The 23,160-nt window shown below is 39.8% G+C and overlaps 2 protein-coding genes across 5 annotated transcripts in view; one reads left to right on the top strand and one right to left on the bottom strand.

Annotated features, from left to right (window-relative positions):
• Window positions 1-1,064: 1,064 nt before the first annotated feature.
• Window positions 1,065-11,209, bottom strand: atpv0e2 (ATPase H+ transporting V0 subunit e2). Of its 2 annotated transcripts, XR_004896992.1 has the most exons (5): window positions 10,999-11,209; window positions 10,098-10,145; window positions 4,256-4,354; window positions 2,341-2,418; window positions 1,065-2,117 (listed from the first exon to the last, which is right to left on the bottom strand). XR_004896992.1 is itself a non-coding variant. In XM_031299951.2 (4 exons), the coding sequence occupies exons 1-3, from the start codon at window positions 11,100-11,102 to the stop codon at window positions 4,261-4,263; spliced, it is 246 nt and encodes an 81-aa protein (XP_031155811.1). In that variant the 5' UTR covers window positions 11,103-11,209; the 3' UTR covers window positions 1,065-2,418; window positions 4,256-4,260. The 2 variants fall into 2 exon arrangements, 1 of the variants encoding a protein (XP_031155811.1); XM_031299951.2 differs by having other exon boundaries at window positions 1,065-2,418.
• Window positions 11,210-14,573: 3,364 nt separating this feature from the next.
• Window positions 14,574-23,160, top strand: part of LOC116049900 (tetratricopeptide repeat protein 31-like) — a 40,192-nt gene continuing 31,605 nt past the window's right edge. For all 3 annotated transcript variants that reach the window (XM_031299949.2, XM_031299950.2, XM_031299948.2), the window contains exon 1: window positions 14,574-14,824. In XM_031299949.2, coding sequence (XP_031155809.1) covers window positions 14,779-14,824 — 46 coding nt within the window. In that variant the 5' untranslated portion in view covers window positions 14,574-14,778. The remainder of the gene's footprint in view (window positions 14,825-23,160) is intronic.

Raw genomic sequence — 23,160 nt, 5'->3', positions numbered from 1 at the left:
GGTTCTGCAAAATAGTCTCGGGAAGGAACTTGTTTTGGTGGAACATTTGCACCCCGCAAAAGAAAACGCTACATGAAATATTAAATTAAGTTAACTGTTCACACAATACAGTAACATGAGCTATTTAAATTAGCTTGATACATGGTTAAACCTCATTTGATCTTACCAGTGTATCGGTATGTGTATTTGGTCCACAGCAATCCCACCAATCGGTCCCAAAATGTCCCAGTTACATAGTAAATGCTGTAAACATATTCTTAACAATCATTCCCCGAAAGAACCAAGCAGGCCTGCCTTGTTGCGCGATACAACCTTTCTTTAAAACTTGCCATTTTCAGCGTGTAGCTTGCGAGCTCCAAGTTTGTTGTTCGTTTTCCGAAGAGAACGCATTTTGTTTCAGAACTGCAACCCACAGGAGGTGAATATCCTGGAAATGTACTTCCGTTGATCCAGACTATCTAACCATTAACTGATCTGAGCTAGCTTGGCCACGTTGCTGCAGAGAGGATGGTACATCAACGCTATAGGCAAGAAATTCTAGTGTCTGATTGGTCGGCTGCACTGACAGAGGACACCACAGTCAACAGAAATAACCTTGACCCCCCGTGGCCGGGTTGGTTCAGTGGGTAGAGCAGGCGCATATATACTTGGAGGTTTATGCCTCGACGCAGAGGTCCAGGGTTCAAATCCAACCTGTGATGATTTCCTGCATGTCTTCCCCCTCTCTCTCCCCTGTCTCACCTAGCTGTCCTGTCAAATAAAGGCGGAAAAGCCCAAAAAATAATGTTTAAAAATATATATATATAACCTTGACCTCTGGCGATGCACACAGACTTCCAAAGCTCCACACTCAAATGCATGTGTACCGATTAACATGTGCACTCTCCTGCATACAGGGCAGCACAGTTAGTACAGTACAGTCAGCACATGCTGTAAATGTAGTTCCAATGATTAGTCTTGCTCTTATGAACATAAATGAACAGGATTTGGGGATTTGAAGCCAACATTTTGGTTTTTGGTTTTCCTGCAACTGGACTTTTACAGTAAATTAGATTCATATTTTATTTGGAAAAACCCAGCTTGTCTTACTTTCTATCCGCAGAAAACAATTAATTATTTAGCCTAATCGACATGAAACTACAAATTAGAGATTGACCGCACTTTGATCTTATGTACTGGGACATTGTTGGCCTTTGATTAAATATCCAACACCAGCCAGGCAGAGGCATCCACCACTGATATAAACGGGTAGTTTCCAACAGATTACAGCTACTGAAAATGTCTTGAAAACACACAATGAATGAACACTTTGTTTTGTTAAATGCACTTTTTTTCATTGCTTTGTTTTCTGGTATGTGAATCCATTTTAAAGCGGCTATTTTCTCTGCTACTCTGCTACTGAAAAGCTTTAGCTTTTTAGTTTAAATGATGAATTTGCTGTACAGGCTGATTGTATATGGGAAAAGTACTTGAACAATGAAGATCGTGGATATTATGGCCAAATTTATCAGCAGCTTCAATCCAAAAACATGTCCCTACAGTACAGCCTACAGTACATCTGTACACAAGCTGGCATGAATGGGCACGGTTTCATCAAAGAGGGGGTCTAGTGGAAAGGGACTGAATTGGGCGATGAGATCACCATGGCAACGAGAACCTCCGCGGTGAAGAGCATGAGGGGAGTGTGGGAGGGAGTTTCATGCTGAAGTGGTCTAAAGTGGAGGGAATCGCTCTTCAATTTCGTGGTTTTGGGAGCTTCTCATGGCCGCGGTCCAAGCACTCACAGTAATGAACTCTTCACACACACACACACACACTCTCACACACACCATTACATCACAGATAATAACAGTTATATAACAAGACCGTGCGGACTCTGAGGTAATTACGACGCGCTTACATCAGTGTCCGCGGGTCAAAATAAATACAAATACTGAGAAATTAATGATCCCTGATGGCAGCGACACAAAAATTTAAACAAACAAGCAAACAAATTAAACTAAAGTACCTAAAGATTGCACATTTCACAGACGGAAGATTAATATCTACTCCTAACAGATGACAACGGTTTCACTGGAAATCATTCTGATCAGTAAAAAAAAAACAAAAAACAAACACTCAATGCTTTCCTCTGATTTGTATCCGGGTCACAAGATGTATTATTCTCCTTGTTTTAAAACCCACAACATGTGTCTTAATACACTCTAAATCTTAAATTCCAGGTACTGTACATAATTGTAAATATTTCCAAAGGTTGCAAAGAAAACTGACTTTTCAGTTGATGTTTCATTAAGTCTGCAGATTGTGTGTGTGTGTGTGTGTGTGTGTGTGGGGATGTTGAACGGATAGGAGTTATGTTGAAATAAAGTCCAGCCAACCACGTGATAGGAATGATGAGAGGCAGCACGTCACACGGTCCTGGAACAGTGAGAAAAACAGATGTCAGCACAACAGGAATCAACTTAACCCTTGGGCATCACTAGGGACATGGTTGGCTTTTTGATTTTTCGATCCTTTTGACTGTGTTAATGCATATGGCATACATTTTGGCAAGGGTGTGAGATTGTTTTCTCCAAATTTATAGCTAGTATTACCTCTATTAATTTGTAATAATTGCGCAGGCCGTCTGTGATCTTAATCCCGTGTGAATCTGCCACGTCTGTAGTTTGTTACAATTCCACTGGGGAGTTATGATCAGGACTGATGGTTGGTTAAAAATGTAACTCGGTGAAAGTGGTAAAATAGTAGTGTAATAGTAAGACATTGTATTTTTTATAGCAGTTTTAGGAAGGGGATATTTTTTTCCAAGGGTTAAATTTCCTTACGAGCAGTACTGTTGACTGTAAGCATGAAAGCAGGATAAGAAACAGCTAAGTAGGGCGCCTGGGTAGCTCACCTGGTAGAGCAGGCGCCCATATATAGAGGTTTACAGCTGGAACACAGCGCACGCGTAAGCGTTGCGTAAGTGTCGCGTATAACAGCATAGTGCAGCTATTTTTATTTCGGCGCCCATGTTATCCAATCTGTCCGGCCACACCGGGCCTAGGCGTCAATGTAGGCCCGCACGCTGCAGCGACAGTTTCGGCGTCTCCCAGGGGCGATTCCAGGGGAACTATGTTTTACCTTAATTTACCTTAACTGAACAGCTTCGGAGTCATTGGAATGGTTGTATGACTTTTTTCGAGTTGAATGGTGGTCGTCTCGCTCCCCCCTAGCGCCTGTGAGCGGAAAAACCACCCTTGCAACTTTGGACCGGCGATTGCCGGCCTCAGCGTCAGGAAGTATCGCGTGATATCAGGTCTCGCGATGTAACAAATTGCTTCACGGCACTGCACACATACACGCCCCCATTCAGGAACCGGCTAACAAGGTAGCGATGGAGTTTTTCCACACTATCGTCATGGCTGCGCCGGCAAAAAAGAAGCAGAAAGCTAGGAAAGTATTGTTGGAGGAACAGAGAAAGAGGAAATGGCAGACTGACCGAGCGAGGAGTCAGACACGAGTAAACATAACATAACCAACCAGGGAGGGCCAATCATATTTCGGGGGGGCAGGTGCTGCCCCAGGCCCCCCCCCCTCTAGACATGCCCCTGGCGTCTCCTCTATTTCTACGTGAGCGTTTGTGTCAAGCCAGGCAGGTAATCACATACAGGAAGACCACAGTGCAGCCGGATATTTAACTAAAATAAACACATTTCAAAATAAAACAGCCAGGTTTATGGTGATTTTGGCTGTCTTCGACTTCTCACAGCGAGACACGCGATCAGGCACACGGAGACGTATCTGCGCTACGCTACGCGACACTTACGCGCGCGGTGTGTTCCAGCTGTTACTCCTTGATGCAGCGGCCGCAGGTTCGACTCCGCCCTGTGTCCCTTTGCTGCATGTCATTCCCCCCCCCCTCTCTCTCTCCCCTTTCATGTCATCAGCTGTCCTATATAAAAAAGGCCTAAAATGCCCAAAAAACAATCTTAAAAAAAAATCTGGAGTAGCCTACTGCGTGATCCAAGAGCACGAGTGGCTCAGAGCAAACATGCTTTTCAAAAAACATTAAAGTGCCATTTTGTTTTTACATTTCACTCAGCTCATTTTGTTCATGGAGTTGATAAATATTCACGCCTGAATGCCACTTCTGTCACTGTGGACAGTTTGGTGGCAGCGATTGTTGTTTCCACTGCTCTAGAGAGATAAATGGAGTGTTTTTTTAATTTGCACGCGGCCCGAGGAATCAGAAACAGTTGGCATCAAGACTGACCTTGTTTACTCCCAGAAGTAGCGCAGATACCATATAGTTTCATTCTTCAGCTGAGGGCCAAACAGAGGGTTGGCTTGGGCCAGAATGGCTATCAACCAACTGTATAAAGACAAAAAGAAAGAAAAGATTATCAACTTTGTTCAATCTCTTCTGTTAATACAATGGCACAATGTATGATTCATCTCCTCAAAGAAAAGTTCTGCCTTTTATTTATGTTATCTTGTTTTATCTTGTTGCTGCACTTTTAAACAATACACCAACATATCATATTACTGTTATAACCACCATCTAAATATAATTCAAGGACCCTCTGTGTGTGTTCGTTCTCTTTCAAATATCTCGAGAAAAAAAAAACGCTGGCATAACGCTGGCTTCACTTCTTCCGTGTCTACCCTTCACAATAAAAGCACAGCTTAAATTCACTTAGCATTTTAAGAGGAAACTCAATAAAAGGCATTTTTTTTGACGACCATAGATATTAAACAAAAGCCGGACAGATGTTGGTAATTTCATGGCGCAGATTAGAACCCAAATTGAAATGTAAGCAACTGAAATTGCTGAATGTTACAACATTGTGTCAAATTGGTCGTTATTACGGTGACTTATAAAGTGTGAGGTTTAGTTAAAAACGTTAGCTGACATTGTTGTTCAGTTGCTAGCTCAGAGATTATCAGTTAATGATATTACTGATTTAGCAGGGGGGGGGGGGGTATCCGTGTCACATTCTCAAAGGTCTGATTCTAGAATCGACCCTGCTGTGATGTCCATGTCAAATAAAATCTGATCTAATCTAATCTGATGTCTGAAGAGGCCGAGGACCTAAGAGACTCCAACAACTTTCAACTATTTTAAGTCTCCATGCAGTGATTTAGAGTTCTTAATGAATGTGAACATTATTTCATCACCGTATCAATCCAACATGATCCTCTGTTGCCTCGCAAAGCTACTAATGAGTTCAACCTGCCGGCTGACCTGGATGCAGCTACGTTTTCTTAACAACCTGGCTGTCATCATTACCACTGCGAATTCACACACAACAAGACATCGTGCAGATGGTTCAAACCAAGCAGAAGTTGTTTTACGGCCTGTAGTTCTTTGGCCCATCTGGACTGAAGCAGTTTCCAGCGCTTACATCCACAGTCTCTACATTAATGGTGGTGAATACCATGTTATTATAACCTTAATGTATGTCAAACTGTATGAGTGTAAGCTTCGTCTCTATTTACAGGACTTTAAGTCAGGCATATTGTTGGCCTCCTATTACAGGACCCAGCTAGGAAGAATCTACAAAGGACGCGTTATTATGGAACCCACGCAACTTCTAGGCAAGACGCGCCCTTCAATAGCATTCACACACTACTATTAAGGTAACGGAACCCGATTTGTTCAGGTCCTATCCCCTGACCAATCGGCTACCCTAACTTTAACCACTCAAGGTCAATGCCTAACCCCAACCAATCAAGCTGCTTCATAGGGCGGGACTTGCCTAGAAGTTACGTGGGATCCATAATAACGCACAAAGGACCCTGCGTTCCATTTACCTCAGAACTCAGAAGCCGAAGCTGGGAATGACGTCACACCCGTGTTGAATGCGTTCCATTTAAAAGTCGGATTTTCATTGTTTTCCCTAGCTCTAGCCAGGTTAGCCATTGTTAGCAATGCCAGTTCATAACAACGCATTACGCTGTCTTTGTGCATACAAACAGCGTAACAACATTGTCCACAGATAGAATATGGACAGTGCTGCGTGTACGACTGATTTAGTGAGACACAAATACCACAGAAGTGCTTATAACTGTATGTTACAACTGTTGATGCACGGAGCAGCCATGTTGGATTTTTAACTCGGGGTACTCGGTGGTTGCCCGAGTTCCGGGCTCGGAAATCAGAGGTCAGGGGGCGTGTCTCCGACTTTGACCTCGGAAAAACCGAGTTCCGAGTGCAAATGGAACGCACTATTAGAGCGCCTGTGCCATGTGGTTTTCAGGCAAAGTGGCAAACTTCAGTGGCTATTCTGTGTTGAAAGGTCTGTGCTGCAAATTGTAAGTGCCTTCAGCAGTTGTCTCCCATTATTTACACATGATTAGTAAAGCAAATTTTAGTAGTTTGATTTTGATTTGAGTACTTTGTAGTACCGTGATGATTTATAGTTCGTATAATAATAATAATTATTCTGATAAGATGTTGAATGCTTATTTGTGGAAGCTGAGCAGGCTAAATGCTAATGCTACATACTAAGAGAAGATGGCTTGACTGTGGCGTTGACCTAATTGATTTCAAGGTGGAGCGAAGATGTGAATTTGCTTCGCCACTGGAAGTGAATCTTTTATTTAGCCCTTCACTCGCGTACAATGGAAGGGAAGAGGAGGTGCATAACCACCGATGTTATTTTCGTGCATGTGTTATCGTTATCTAAAGCTCATGAACACACTGAAGTCGGAAGAACGACTTCCCAACTTGGGAAATGGGAGCGTCCGAGGAGCACTTGGACAGCATTTGTTGCAGCAGATGTTGTTGAGGAGTTAATAAACTACTCAATCGGAGTACAAATAAGCTGTATCGGCATCCTTCCGCTGCGGCAGCGCGGGAATCACAGAAACCCGACACCACATCTCCAGTGTACTGAGAACACAGAGGGCCTTTCCCGGTGGTGATCGGCTTAATCTGCTTTGTGTAAATTAGTTCAGCAAAGCCTGGAATTATACTGTAGCTTTAAGCCCTTGTGTTTTCTATTTATAATTGTTTTTATATTTCATCGGCATGCCTAAACTGCCTTTTTGTAAATCCACTTTCTTTTGTAGAACCACAAACTCACAGGAAAAGCAAGGCATCCGAATTGATTAATCGGTTTGAGCCATTTTGTCTGAAAAAAAAAGTAAAAATTCTCTGATTCCAGCTTCTTAAATGTGAATATTTTCCAATGTCTTCTCTCCTCTGTGACAGTAAACTGAATATATTTGAGTTGTGGACAAAACAAGGCATTTGAGGGACGTCGCCTTGGGCTTTGGGAAACACTTAACGACATTGATGTCTGACATTTTATTGACCAAACAACTAATCACTTAATTGAGAAAATAATCGACAGATTAATCGACTATGGAAATAACCGTTAGTTGCAGCTCTGGTTTGTTCCAGGCCTATTTGACTATATTTTATTAGTATTTCAAAAAGTTTGAAAGTAATAAACAGGCACAGCAAGAACAAGAAGAGCTTATGTACAGGATTTAAACAATACACAGTAACAATTGAAGGTATCATAAGAAGTACAGTGTGATCCATTTCTCAGCTAATCCAAGTTCTCCAGGTGGAACTAATCCCTAAAACCACATATATTTTGCACAATAAATCTGTTTATCAGCATTGTGTATTTCTTCTTTATCCCTCTGCTTCCATTCCAGCTCCTCGGACTCATCCAGGTACGTCATTTTTAAACTAAACCTAATACCGTGCAGGCTTTTAAAGTTTGAGAAAATGAGGGTTCAGGTAACCCTCTGAAGGAGCTGGGAGTCCCTCTAGTGGTGAAATGATAATACTGCGTAAACATACTACTTCTAGCACTCTCACACTGTTTCTTCATCACTTCATCTGCATAGCCATGTTTGCAAAAAAAATGTCATTAATGTAGATCTTTTTCAACAACTCAACTCAGTCCTACAGATCTTTTTCCGGACTGTTTTAGGATCATTTGAAGACAGACTTCAGGGTTATATGAGCTTGTTTGGTTTCGTAGGTTAAAGCAGCCATATTATGCTCATTTTCAGGTTCATAATTGTATTTTAAGGTTGTACCAGAATAGGTTTACATGGTTTAATTTTCAAAAAAACACCATATTTGTGTTGTACTGCACCGCTCTCTCTCACTGCTGCAGATCCTCTTTTCAGCTGGTCTCTGTTTTAGCTACAGAGTGAGACCTCTTTTCTTCTTCTTCTTCTGTACTATCTTTGATTGCACTGCACATGCCCAGTAGCTCAGATGTAGATCATGTCAGCTAGCTAGCTCCATAGACAGTAAAAGAAAGGCTGTTTCTACAACTTTGGTCAGTTACAAGGCAGGATTAGCTGGGAGACTTCTAAATGAGGGCGCACATGTAAGTAGTTCTTTTGGAGATTATGGTGAACTTGTGTGTGTTGTAGCAGTGCTTTGCTATTGAGAACGAGGTAGCATCCTAGCGTTAGCGTTAGCATGCTAAAAATGTCTATAAAATGTCAGAATAGCGTTAGCATGCTAACGCTAACACTATGAGCTAATGGTTGCGGTTAGCCTGCTCGTTTCGGCTTGTGACGTCACAAGCCGTGCCGATTTTGACCAGCTCACCCAGAGACTGAAGGCAGGACACATTCAGAAACCGTATCTCACTCTAAACAGCATGGATGGTTTTTTTTCAAAGTGTGTATGTGTGTGGAAGCACCAGAGACACAACATAACACCCCAAATCCCAGAAAAAGTGTTTTTTTCATAATATGGGCACTTTAACTTCATCAGAGAGTTCAATGTTTCCATAGTTTTTTTTCCCCCACACAATCATTAAGAAATGCCTTTGTATCCTCTGGTGCTCCATTAATATCATTCAAATGTTTTTAAAACTATTAAATATCTTGCATCTACTGTCCACAGCTGTCAATTTCTATTTGTTTCAGTATAGAAGCGGTAGAGCTGCAGCTAGGGCTAAACAATATATCGTTTTTTTATCGTCATGTCAATATCAACTGGCATAATATACACATCGCGAAAGGCTGTGACGTATCATGAAACACTCAGAGATTTTTAGGGTTAGTTGAAAGAAAATATCAGTAGAAAACTGCACGATGAAATGTTTTTAGTGGTGCATTTTATATTCAATTCAATGTTTGATTTGTTCAATCAAAGGGAAAAGATATCCTCCAACCACGTCTCCATCTCATGTCGCGTGGTTGTTTAAGACCCCTTTTTATGTTCATTTTCACGTTCATACTTTTTTTTCGGTTTCTACTAGAACATGCTATAAAGCACTAGGACTTGGTGAAAAAAAAAGGACTTTCCAATTAAATTATCCGAAAAAAAATCCAGACTTGATCTCTGTCTGTATCATCTGAAACTAGAAGACCAAAGGAATGCAATGCTAGGTTATTGGGAAGGGGGTTAATAGGGCTGGGCGATATGGAGGAAATCAAATATCACGATATTTGGGACCAAATACCTCAATAACGATATTGCGACAAAATGTAAGGTTGACAATTGGTGCGTTCACAAAATATTTACACAATGAGATTTGTGATAAATAATCATCAGTAATGTGGATATAATGACTGAGGTAAAGGCAAACAATAGAACAGCTAAAACAGTCTGGAAATTGCATTACTTTTCTGTAGTGCAGCCTGAAAAACCAGGAAAAGACAACACTTGCGTCATATTACGATATCCAAAATCTGAGCGATATCTAGTCCCATATCACGATATCGATGTATATCGATATATTGCCCAGCCCTAGGGGTTAAGTAACGCTCCAAAGAATTCGGTCTCCAAAGGGAAAAAACTGGCATGGCCATTTTAAAAGGGATCCCTGGGACTCTCGCCTCAATATATTTGAATGAAATGTGTAAGACATAACATTTTTCAATCTTCAAGAGGGGGACACACTTTTAGAAATCCACTGAAGCTGAGTGTGTGACTACTGTACACTCACAGCCTCACCGGAAGCCATTTGATTTAAAAGCACTTGGAAAAAAAACATGTAACTTTTCATGTAACTACACTCACTAGTCATTCATAGAGGTTAGAGGAAACACTTAAAGTTTTCATTATGCAGATGTAACCATGCAACATGACAGCAGCTTCACTACAAAGAAGAAGAGTTTGTACTTACAACAAGTAACAGCAGACCGCTGTGAGGATGAGACTGGTGACAATCACACTGTCAGAGAAGACAGAGGGGAAGTTGAAATAAACTAAATAGGAATATAATATAATATCAGCGACAAAAACCAAATGTACACAATGCCACAAAAGCAACCAGGTAAACAGCAGGTGCCATACATATAACTGGCTAACAACAGTAAGGTACAAATTAAATATTGTATATGCCATGCATCCATATCACCCTCTCCTTTCTTCCAATCTGTTTTCAAATGAACTACATAATGTAACAGTCATCAAGATAATTGCAGTGAGGTCATATAGGCCTATTTTGTCATTTGGAGTAGGCCCAAGTGTCTTTCAAAACAAACAGAAGAGGACATTTAGCATGATGTCCTTATTGGTCTACTCGAGTACTTTTAAAGCAATTTCTGATAAATAATTAACTAAATCTACTTTTATTTTGTAGCTTGATTACATAGTGAACCAGTGTGGCTTCAGCATCACTGTTATTCCCATGCACAAGACTCACAATTCAGCCTTTTTTCAACATTAAAACCAAACTCTATTATTCTGTGTTAAGAATTGACCCTTTAACCTTACTGCCTTGCCTGTGTGTGTGTGTGTGTGTGTGTGTGTGTGTGTGTGTGTGTGTGTGTGTGTGTGTGTGGATGGATGGGAGGAAGCAGAGGATGTTGGGATGGACGAGAGATGACGCTCAGGGCCTCCATCACATGAGCACGCTCGTGCATTCATAAAGATGCTATGCAGCTGAGTGCGTAGTAAACATTGATTTAGAATAATTAAATGTAGTTGTGTGTGTGGATTTTAACATTAGCGTATAGAATTAAAGGAAACGCTCAATAATCAACCGTTAATTGCAGCAAATGAACGGCAGCTAGCCCACCTACCCCCGGTTGGGTCCTTTAGGCACTAAAAACGGAGCCACGACGCCCACCAGGGCCCATAGCGTGGTGAAGCAGATCATCGGCAGGGCGAGAGAGTGAGAAACCATGGCTCCAGCTGACAGAAAATCGCAAATATAGGAGAATTAATGTCGGTTTGTCCTCTTGGAAATAAAGCGCATCAATGGCTGCAGAGCCAGCCCGTCGCTTCCACAATGTCCCCGCCCAGTTAAGCCGATTCGACATATAATTGGTCCAGACCCAGGAGACAGTGGATTCTGATTGGTTCATCCGGCTGTCTATTTGTATTACAGTAAGAGGGATTGGATTGGACGGCTGTTTGTGCCAGCAGGTTGCAGGCAAATGTGTTTTTTTTTTCTTTCTTCATCTTCATCACAAACATGAAGATAATAAAACTTTTTTAATCACAAATCCTGCAGTTTTTACAAATAACAAATTCAAATAAAGTTATTGGATTTGAATTGTAAATATCAGTTTCTTCCTCTTTCTTTTTTTAAATGAAGATATTTATTGCTACACTATTTACAGCCTGATTCATATATTAGGATGTAAATAGTTATATATATATATATATATATATATATATATATATATATATATATTGATATGGGGAAATATCTGGAAATGAGATGAAGACTTTAACAAATGCTGAGTACAATGAGTTCAGACTAATGCAGCTTTATTCACACAACAAACAAACAACTTTCATGAAAGGGAGAACAGTTGACATACACCAAATGTATATGCCGAGGTTTCTCTCCAAGAGAGGGAGATAATCCTGTGTACACACTCCTAAGAGCATGTACCCATAGTGTCTCAACAAACAACAAAATAACTCCTCCTTTATACTTTTTGTCCTCACACAATCCAAGCTTAGACTTCTCTTTATTAATCCTTTTGGGATGACTCCCGTAAGGAAATTAGATTTCAGCAGCTTACAAAACACTTGTATAGAAAATAAAGAGGTATAAAAAAAATACAGTATAGAAAATACAGTATAAGAATAACAATACACTTTTAGCTAAATATAGGAAGTAAACAAAAAGTAAACAAACAGTAAAAAACCCAACAACAATTAACTACAGATAAATATATATATATATAGGACTGTGTATGGCATTGTGTTATTATACAGTGAATAAATTAGCATAAATTAGCAGTTAAGAGCAGTTAGAGTGTCCAGGTATGTATGTGAGTAGATTATTAAGTAATTGCCCAGTGAATTGATGATGAATTCCTTCCTGTTCTGTTCTGTCCTCTTTACCCTATTTCCTCCTCCCCCCGAGTGAGGAGTTATAGAGTATGATGGCATGAGGGACAAAGGAGTTCTTGAGTCTGTTGGTCCTACACTTGGGAAGGAACAGTTACTTCAAACTACACCTTTTATGGCCTATGCCTCTAATAGATTCACACATTCCAGTCTATTCCTGTGGGTGAAGGTTGTCCCCAGACTAACCTTCTTGGTAGTACACTACCTACAAGATATGAAATACATTTGAAAACCTGAATGCTGAAATATCCAACATATCAGTGTATTATATTGTTTATCGAGTTAAATTTACTATTAAGAAGTGTCTAGCCTTATTTGGACCTTAATATATAGTATTCTTATTGTCCCTATTAAACAATTAAAAAAGAAAGAAGTAAAATTGAAATTGCACTGCAAGCCTGATATAGCCTACAGTAATTGAATTCATTATGTAAACTACAGTAGCAGTAGATCTCTCTCTCTCTCTCTCTCTCTCTCTGGGGGCCGCAGTAGCTCAGTCTGTAGGGACTGGACTTGGGAACTGGAAGATCGCCGTTTCAAGTCCCCGTACGGACCAAGTATGAACTGTGGACTGGTAGCTGGAGAGGTGCCAGACTTGTTTGGGCACTGCTGACGTGCCCTTCAGCAAGGCACTGAACCCCCAACTACTCGGGGCGCCTTTTATAGACAACCCCTTCACTCTGACATCTCACCTAATGCATGTATAAGGTCCTGTTTGTGCACGTGTGCGTGTATTTTGGACCTGTGTGTAAAAAATATAAAATGTAATTTCCCTTTAGGGATTATTAAAGCATGTCTTCTTCTTCAGTAAGCTTTTGACAGAAACTACTGACTAAACTATACTTTATAAGATATAATTGATGTGCAGTGGGCGTCAGTCCCACATGCAGTTGACTGACCACAACGTAATAAGTCTTGAGCCTAATTTGGACCTTAATCTTATTGTCCTTAACAATTAAAAAAGAAAGTAGTGACATTGAAATTGCACTGCAAACCTCTAGCCTATTTGAATTCATTATGCAAAGTGTAGTAGAGGCAGATGTTTCTCTTGGGGTAAAGCAAGTATCCTTCATTTCTGTCATGTCAAAGTCCTGAGCAAGACACTGAACCCCAAGTTGCTCCCCGGATGCTGTATGTATAGCTGTCCACTACTCCTAATACTTAGGATGGGTTAAAAGCAGTAATTGAATTTTTACTACATTCTACTGTGTGTATGTGACAACTAAGAAATAAATACAGCATTCACATTAACCTCTGTGACAGTGCGGTAATACCACCCAGTGGACAAGTGCAGTGTGCATTCCTTGTGCAGTTTCTTGCAATTCATCTCATCTGCTCCCACAAAAATCCATTTCATCCAGACCAGAGACCACTGCGCTCCATTTTTAAGTGAGTCAACTTGCCAGGAAATACCAGATGTCTTACACTCTGTTGTTCAGCATATTTTTCACTTCTTGGCTTAACTGGTGGATTTGTTCCTAAATAGAGACAACGTTCTGAAACAGTTGTGTTGAGTTTATAAGCCCTTCATTTAGCTGACGCTTTTATCCTAAGCAACTTCCAATAAGTGCATTCAACAATGAAGGCGCAAACTCAGAACAGCAAGAATCACATAGAAGTAAATTAGGTTCAAATAAGCCAAACCACAAAGTGCCACATGTAATTGCATAAAATATATATATACATATAACCATCATCTTCTAAGCTAAGTAGAGTCGGAGGATATGTGTTTTTAGCCTGCGGCAGAAGATGTTTAGACCTTGAGCTGTCTTTTACATTTCTAAAATAATTACACACAAAATAAATTTAATTTTAATTATTGAAAAGTTTATGTTTGATATTGTAAGTTTACATGTAGCCATATTTACCATTTTTGCATCTAGTTTAGGCCTACCTGCTCCTAAACTGTCTGTTCCAATTAGGCCCTAATTGAAGTTAATAAATAATAGCCAACTAAATGACGTACTTGTCACATTTTAGCTCATTAATAGAAAACTATAGCAAACTAAGGGATCAAATCAAATTACATAAAGACGAAATGAGCAGACATAGGAGACCAGGAACGTTTTTAATTTAGAAAAGAGAGATTTAATTGGTAATTATGTTTTGTTTTGCATTTACTCACTAAATCCTAAATCAGTTGTTAATACAAATAAACCATAGGCTATACAATAAAATAACTATATTGAGAGCTATTACCAAAACGCTAATTTTATTTTAATGGTTGCAACCGGAAGTCGTCTTCCAATTCTGCCCGTCATTGTTTTATTGTTAAAAGTGACGACCGGAAGTCGTGTATGTAGTTACAGCGTCCACAGCGGAGGTGACTGGACGGGCGGAGGAGGTGGCTCAGCGGGCGAAATTTCACATGAACCGGTAGCCTCACCGGCGAGGTGTCAACAGTAAATGAAGTTTGAAGACTTGTCGTCTTGTATGGTGTGACACTTTCACTTTTATTTGGAGTGTGTGCCGATAATGCTGCACGGTAAAACCGGATGAAGTTCACCAGAGATATCTGCCGGTTGCTGGGCTTAGGAGGCGGTGAGTAAAACTGCCAGGCAGCCGTCGACAACACTGTTGGTTTCCCAGGCAAGTTAGTGACACAGGTTGTTAAGTTATGTTATGCGGAGTTTAGCTGTAATTAATAATTTCATTTCACAGCCTGTAATAGCACTGATAACGCCATGCTGAAATAATACATCTCACAGCCTCTAAATAACGTTAGACATATGGGTAAAAAACATTAAAATTGGCACCCATAGGCTTATGCAAGTTCTATTCTTTTCCTGTTTGCTGATAGTTTAACAGTTAAATGCATCTTTTTTTTTTATATAACTAACGTTTTCAATATATAGAAATGAGCATACATACATATACAAACAAACTCGAGACACAGTCCCACACTGGTGCCCTCCCCATACCAGTTCAATGCATCTTAAAGCTAACTTCTCTGCTGAAGTGGCTTATATGAATGAATGCCAGTTACATTTTGTGGCTTTTTATAGTTTTTTAATTTTGCCTAATTATCATAATCTTTTTTTGACTTCATTTTAATTTCATTTTTTAGGGTAGTGGGACTAGGGCTGGGCGATATGGAGAAAATCAAATATCACAATATTTTTGACCAAATACCTCGATATCGATACCGCAAAGATATTGACTATTGGTGCATTCACAAAAGAGTTTTAATAAATAATGATGAGTAATGTGGATATAATGGCTAAGTGGGTAAAGGCAAATAATAGAACAGTTACAACAGTCTGGTAAGTTCAGAAAATGACATCACTTTACTGTAATGTAGCCTTTAAAACCAGGAAAAGACACCACTTATGCCATATAACGACATAACGATATCCAAAATCTAAGACGATATCTAGTCTCATATCACGATATCGATATAATATTGATATATTGGCCAGCTCTAAGTGGGACTATATTTAGGCTTTAGGACACAGAAAGCATATCATATTTTGTTGTTGTGAATATATTCAGGAGAATTGTTTGAGACCTGTTTCTGTCTCAGGACCGAACTCTCGCGAGATCTGGCAACACAGAGAAGCTAACGTCAGCTAACGTTTGTGAACGCCCTAACAAAACTAATCTCTGTAATACTAAATATGTCTTTTAGCTGTGTAAATATCTAATGTTAGCAAAAGAACATCTTAATAAATTATTCAAATATAACTTTTCATTCATCCACATGACGTTCACTACACGTTCAAACAAGGCCACGCCACCGTTTCATACCATGCGCAATCTTTAGCGTAAAGCAAGGCCGCCCAATTTGGGGCCCGCGGGCCAAGTTTTGCCCGTGCTCTCTTTGTTTTGGCCTGCCATGGATTTGACATGCTCATGCTTATTCTCCTTATTTTAAAAGTCTACGAAACTTACATTTTGTGCAGTTCAAAAGTACGTAATCTGAGTTTAACGGCAATGTAATGCACAGTGCTGGTAAACTTCCTATTTAAATTACATACGTACGTTTTATCTATGGAGAATGGCAAGAATTACGGTATTCTTCAACATTGACATTTATTTTTGGCCTGTGGCCTTCCATCCAGATACATTTTGGCCCTTCATATGAAAGAATTTGGGCACCTCTGGCGTAAAGGATCTTTGTTAGCACCAACCCCAAGCATCCATCTTTTGCACTAACCTCAACCCTAACCCCAACTAGCCATCTTTGTAGTAAGCTCTTACTCCAACCATGGAGGGCAGCGCTTAGTGACATACTATTGAAAAGTTAAACAGACTTCCATACAAGACCTGATACTATTGAAGACTTCTTTTATTAGTTCGCCATCCCCTTGCATATTTATGTTTTAGCCCTTTTATTTTGCAGCATATCTAGTTTTGGGCTGCTGCTGTTGTTTGTGTTTCTTTGTGTTTGATGTTTACAAAAATAATCAATTTGAGCAGACTGAGCTGGCAGCATGTCATTCACCCAACCAAAGATATTTGACTGGCAAATGAGTTGTCATCACCTCACAAGAATGTTCAGAAACTGGTTGGACCACAGCTGCAACTTTAAGCCTCTCGTTTGGTCAAACGTGATTGAAAAGTCAAAAATAACTTTTGTAAGTAAGGTTGAACAAAAGTTTATTGATTGCTCAGCCAAACCAAAAGTTAACATTACATAAACATTGTTTCTATGCTGTTGATACAGTATCCTACGTCCAAGACAGTTGTAAATCTGTGGAGTGCCACAAAAACACTATAAAGCTGATTATTAAAGTGAGTATTAGGAAATATATGTCAGATAGGATTCTGGGCTAAAACCTGTGAAAAGCTACTCTCTTGTAAGGAACAATGTTGTTATAAAGGACTTCAGGATTTCCCACAGTTTTACAGCAAAAGTGGGCCATCTTCCCAGAAACCACTAAAATCATAAAAATGTAGCCTAACGCACTTTTATGGTGATGGCGCAGTGGATATGACACATACCTTTGTTGTGGGAGGTCTGGGTTTGATTCCCACTGCGATACATCAACCAATGTGTCCCTGAGCAAGACACTTAACCCCTAGTTGCTCCAGAGGTGTGCGACCTCTGATATATTGCAATTGTAAGTCGCTTTGGATAAAAGCATCAGCTAAATGACATGTAAAGTAATGTAAAACATTAATCATTAGGGAAACAAGAGCAGAGTTGCTATCTCACGCAGTGAATGCCTTTTATTGAACGAGTGTGTCTACTAAACAATTTCCTGGGGTAATTCTGAAACTCACATCACCCAGCCTTATTCCGTGACACTTAAGAAACAACAACTATATCCTGAAATAAAAGTATCAAACCTCTGTAATGGGAGTGCAAAAGAGGAAATGATTAGCTGAAGGAGACATTTGGTTTTTAAAAAGTACAATAATTGTCATTTAATTCAAGCATATGATCACTTCCAGAATTCAAAAGTTCTCTGTTATGACTGACACAATCTGTCACTAACAGCCTTAACTTTCAGTTGCGAGAACATAACCATTCCCACATGAGGAACACGCGAGGACAGTGTGTCCAGTTTTTGATATCTTAATCAGAATTATTTGCTGGTCATGAGGCCTATCTTTGTATTCATGTCCACGATAATGTTCGTGCACTTCATCTAATCTTCTTTAGGTAACATTAATACATGATCACTCTCATATAGGGCTGCAACTAATGATTGTTTTAATTGTTGAATAATCTGTCGATTCTTTTTTTTTTATTATGTGTGGACTAGCCAGACCCTCCTCCGCTGCGCTGTGGAGGAAGGTCTGGCAGCCAAAGCGAGACCACTTTGTCTATAACAAGTAGCATATTTCTCACAAATCTGCTTTTATATGTGGAGTATGTACAGAGTAACTCCCCCTCCCTTTCTTTTTCTTCTGTTCATATAAAAAACATCTCATATCCCTCTATTTCAAACTTTGCAGCTTGATCATCTCAGAGAGAGCACCGAAACTGCCTTGCTTTGTTGTTTATCTTTTTGCTTCTGTGTTGTGTCTTGTCTTGAGCTAAGTTCTGCTTTTCTACTTCTAGTTCTGCGTTGTACTTTGTTTTGTTGCTAATCTTTCTGCTTCTGTGCCTTTTTGTGCCAAGTTTTGTTTTTCTTGTGTTATCTTTCTTTTTGTTTCTTTGTATTTTATAAAGCCTTTTTTTAACATCGAGGGCAAGGGACTACAGAGGAAAAATAGCCTTTTGGCTAATTCTGGCATTTTTAACCCATGCAAAATCATGCGTTTTATTAATTTGCACTGTCCCCTGTCATAAATAAACTCAATTGGAATTTTTTGTTCATTTTGCCGTAAATCTATCAATTAATCAAACGTATTTCAAGTGTAAAATCACCATTAAACATGGTCTCAGTGCAAAATGTCAACTGAGTGAGTTTCACTCTTGGATCTCTGAGAAGTTTGAATTTAGGCTCCTGCTGTTGAAATGTATTATGGATACTAATGCTCCATCCATTTTTGTTCCCCTTAACATTAAATTGGTCATCAGTATAATATTCGCAGTGGATTTATAAATTGTGGAAAAGAACTATTCTCAGGATTAGGGCTGGGCGATGTGGAGAAAATCACATATCACGATATTTTTGACCAAATACTTCAATATCGATATTGCAACGATATTGTAGTGTTGACTATTGGTGCTTTCACAAAAGATTTGTGATAAATAATGAGCAGTTATGTGGATATAATGACTAAGTGGGTAAAGGCAGCTAGATCAGTCTGGTAGGTTTAGAAAATGACATCACTTTACTGTAATGCAGCTCGTAAAACCAGGGTAAAGACAACACTTATGTCATATTACGATATTACAATATCCAAAATCTAAGACGATATCTAGATACATATCCCGATATCGATATAATATCCATATATTGCCCAGCCCTGCTCAGGATCTTTAGCTCTCTCCATTTCTTAACTTATGTTCAGTGTAGCCAAATCTTCTCAGTTCTAAACTTTCATGGTCCATATTCTCTTCAAATGTTTGGTTTATTTCCATTCATCTCAAAATGTATATCCATGTCAAATGTCCATTATTCAATGTCAAATATTACCAGGGAACACAGCTTTAGAGTGTCTTTCCCTTTGTCTTTACGGCTCATTCATCTTCAAACCGGCACTAACTCATCATCTACATTTGTCTAATTAATTGAGTTCTCTTACCATGATGTTTCTTGCTTCCGCGGGAGATCCATTCAACTTAATCCACACTTTGCAGTTCCTCGTCCAAGTGGCTTGTATGTTGTTCTTTTTTTTTTTTTCAAGATCTGTGCCTGCCTTTTGCTATGTCGCCGTTCTTTTTTTGGTTAGATGGTCATTTAGAAATACAGTACATCTGACCCACGCAGCTTCCTGCCCTGTCTCGGTAATTCTGTTAAGGCCTTTCTGTTGGTGAAACGTATTACAATTACCGGCTTAGTTTCTGGGATCGCATGGGCTTGTATTTCCATATCTTTACTTTGAAGGAACGTGAACCACCTCTTCTTCCGGCGACTATTGTGCACTTGGCTCGGCGTCCTCTCCTTTCTCTCCCGTTGCAGCGTCGGCATAAGTTAGATGTCTTGTTGCAGGACCACCTATGATTAACTCACCCATCCGAGAGTATTGCTCCAGATCGTCGACGCGTGGCTCCAGATCATTCATTCGTTTGTCCTTCTCCTTGATTGCCAGTTTCAGCTCTCGCACTTTCTCCATTGTGTCCCAGTAGTTTGGACTGTTGTTTAACCACCTTACTAATTTCTACAGACATGACGATAAGAGACTGTTTAATCTCCATTTTTCCTTCGTTCTGTTGGTTTTTCCTGGGTGCCATTGTTTGTTTAAGTGCGTTTCAATCAGTTTGTTTGTTTTCAATCAGCAGCATCGGCAGCAGCACACGCACTCTCTTCAAACGCCTTCAAGCAAAACCAGCAATCCTACAGGATTCATTTCTTGACAAAGTAATTGTAAATCATTCAAAAATATATATATTTTGTTTCAAACGATTTATAGCTTTGGTGAGTAGTTGGGCAGTAAGCGGGATAATGAACAGGAAGCCTGTCATAGTAACGGGGAAATTATCTTCCATGGACATTGGTGTCTTGTCATAGTTAGTCTCGCATAGCCAGACAGAATGGGCCAGGATGGGGGGCCATATCCTAGTGGGGGGTCTGGGTGTCCTCCCCCTGGAAAATTTTGAGCATCAAAGACCCTTCATTTCCTGCATTCTGACACACTTATGCATCAATTGACGGCGGAAATACCTTTAGTTAGCCCATGCGAAGAAAATAAACCGATGGCAATTCAAAATATATCAAAGTATGTTGTTACATGTCATTGCGCATTTTTAAGTGGGTACATGGAAATCCTGGAGCTTTCTTAGTGGGTATACTGCGTATACCTGCGTATCACATAGACTACACCTCTGGTCTGGCTAGTCCACACAGCATTCTGGGATGGGAGAAAAACGTGCTCTGGTTTATTGGCATTTCATTAAACCAATCACAATCGTCACGGGTGGCGCTAAGTGCCGGACGGGGCAACGGTGCCACTGCAAAATAGCCTCGGGAAGGAACTTGTTTTGGTGGAACGTGAACGTTTGGTGTACGTTTCAAAGTTGTTTAGGCGTGCAACAGAAAACTGAGATTGGACAGATAGTCTAGCTAGCTGTCTGGATTTACCCTGCAGAGATCTGAGGAGCAGTTAACCATAGTCCTCAGAAATCCCCTGGAGTTTAGAACGCCAACACAAAGAAAGAGGAAGGTGACTGACATCCGGTAGAATTTCCAGCGGCACATGAAAAATCCCGGCAGTCGGACGTCGTCGATAGTCATAGTCAACCCATAGTGCCCTTGAACGGAAAACTCACCTAAAAGTTGTGTTCCTCTAACAAAGTCAGCCGAAATTCAAAGGAATATCGCACTCAACTGAAGTGACTCATGAATTACATCATAGAATGAAAATAATCATCAGTCAAATGATGGTCTTCGATGCCTGCAGCCTTTCTGGTTAGACAAACGCCTACATGCTAAACACAATCTTCTCTTCCTGTCATTTATTTCTTCCAGACATAAATTAGGTTTGTCGCAAATCAGCGTGAGTTTCCTACCGGGCTCGTCAAACCTCTCGTCCCTGGACTGTCTCACTCTGGTACATAATGCTCCTCATTTTGCTCTCACTTTATCTCACGTGTCTTCATATGCACTTGGTTATTTAAAGAAGAAGAAAAAAACCTCTGTGGAAGAACTCAATCTACATATTTTCCACATTTCTTATGACGAACACACACACGTTCTTGTGTGTTTACTGCTCTCAAAAGTTTGCTAGAATAAGCATTAAAATTAATTTTTTGGAAATGTTAGTTTGAAAATCTACTTCGCTTTGTCTGGGGCTTTTCAGCTGCATCTTTATCGTCTTCATCGTTGCTCTACTTTACAAGATTTTAACATTCACCTCCCAAGTGAGTTTGGTCTTTCATGTGAAGTAAGATCTAAGATATCAGAAACATGCAAAGAAATATAAACATTTAGTGAAAGTTACTGAACCAGACGTCAGGCCTCAGCACAGTGTTGTTCGTCTTGTGTCAGCATAGAGCGAATGTAATGTTGATGAGTCAGAGAGAGCACTTTAGTTTGGACCTGTATACCTTTCTAAGTTCCATTTAGCGTTTGTTTCTGTTTCTGTTTCTTTGGGTGCGCCTGTGTGTTTGTCTATGAGCTGTTCAGTAAATAGGCCAAGGAGGGGCAATGAGTGTTCACCACAGACACTCATTATCCCTGAGCTTCCTGTTCCTTTAACTGATTTAGCTAATGAGAGAAAGAGAGAGAGAGAGAGAGAGACAGACAGACAGACAGACAGCCACACTCTTTTGAATGTTAATATCATTGTTGTCGTTTGTATTTATGAAAATCGAATGACCTTTTGGTTTGTCTGTGCTTTGCGCTAGAGATGGTCCGATACCATTTTTTTGCTTCCCGATACCGATTCTGATACCTGAACTTGCGTATCGGCCGATACCGAGTACTGATCCAATACCAGTGTGTCATATATTTTATTATGTTTTAACAACTGTATACTACTATCCCTGTATGGATGATATGATGTATAACAGCTGTATACTACTATCTCTGTATGGATGATATGATGTATAACAGCTGTATACTACTATCTCTGTATGGATGATATGATGTATAACAACTGTATACTACTATCTCTGTATGGATGATATGATGTATAACAGCTGTATACTACTATCTCTGTATGGATGATATGATGTATAACAACTGTATACTACTATCTCTGTATGGATGATATGATGTATAACAACTGTATACTACTATCTCTGTATGGATGATATGATGTATAACAACTGTATACTACTATCTCTGTATGGATGATATGATGTATAACAGCTGTATACTACTATCTCTGTATGGATGATATGATGTATAACAACTGTGTACTACTATCTCTGTATGGATGATATGATGTATAACAACTGTGTACTACTATCTCTGTATGGATGATATGATGTATAACAGCTGTATACTACTATCTCTGTATGGATGATATGATGTATAACAGCTGTGTACTACTATCTCTGTATGGATGATATGATTTCTATCTTTGTTGTCAGTCTGGCTCAAGTTAAACTCTTTGTGAAACATGAACAAACACAAACAATGAACGCCACAGAACTTTCTTTTATTATGCAGTTTGACAGTCAGTTATAACGGAAAAAGAACATAAATAAACTACTTTAACGTAGATTTTCTTTAGGGCTTTATTACGTGGTATCGGATCGGTGCGGATCCAGTACTTCCCGATACCGATACCAGCGTTTTAGGCAGTATCGGAGCCGATACCGATATTGGTATCGGTATCGGAACATCTCTACTTTGCGCTTAGAAATTTAGAGC

This window comes from Sander lucioperca, chromosome 4 (assembly GCF_008315115.2).
Source record: "Sander lucioperca isolate FBNREF2018 chromosome 4, SLUC_FBN_1.2, whole genome shotgun sequence".
NCBI lineage: Eukaryota > Metazoa > Chordata > Actinopteri > Perciformes > Percidae > Sander > Sander lucioperca.
The sequence above is the reverse complement of the archived record's forward strand: the minus strand, read 5'-3'. Positions and strand labels throughout refer to the sequence as shown.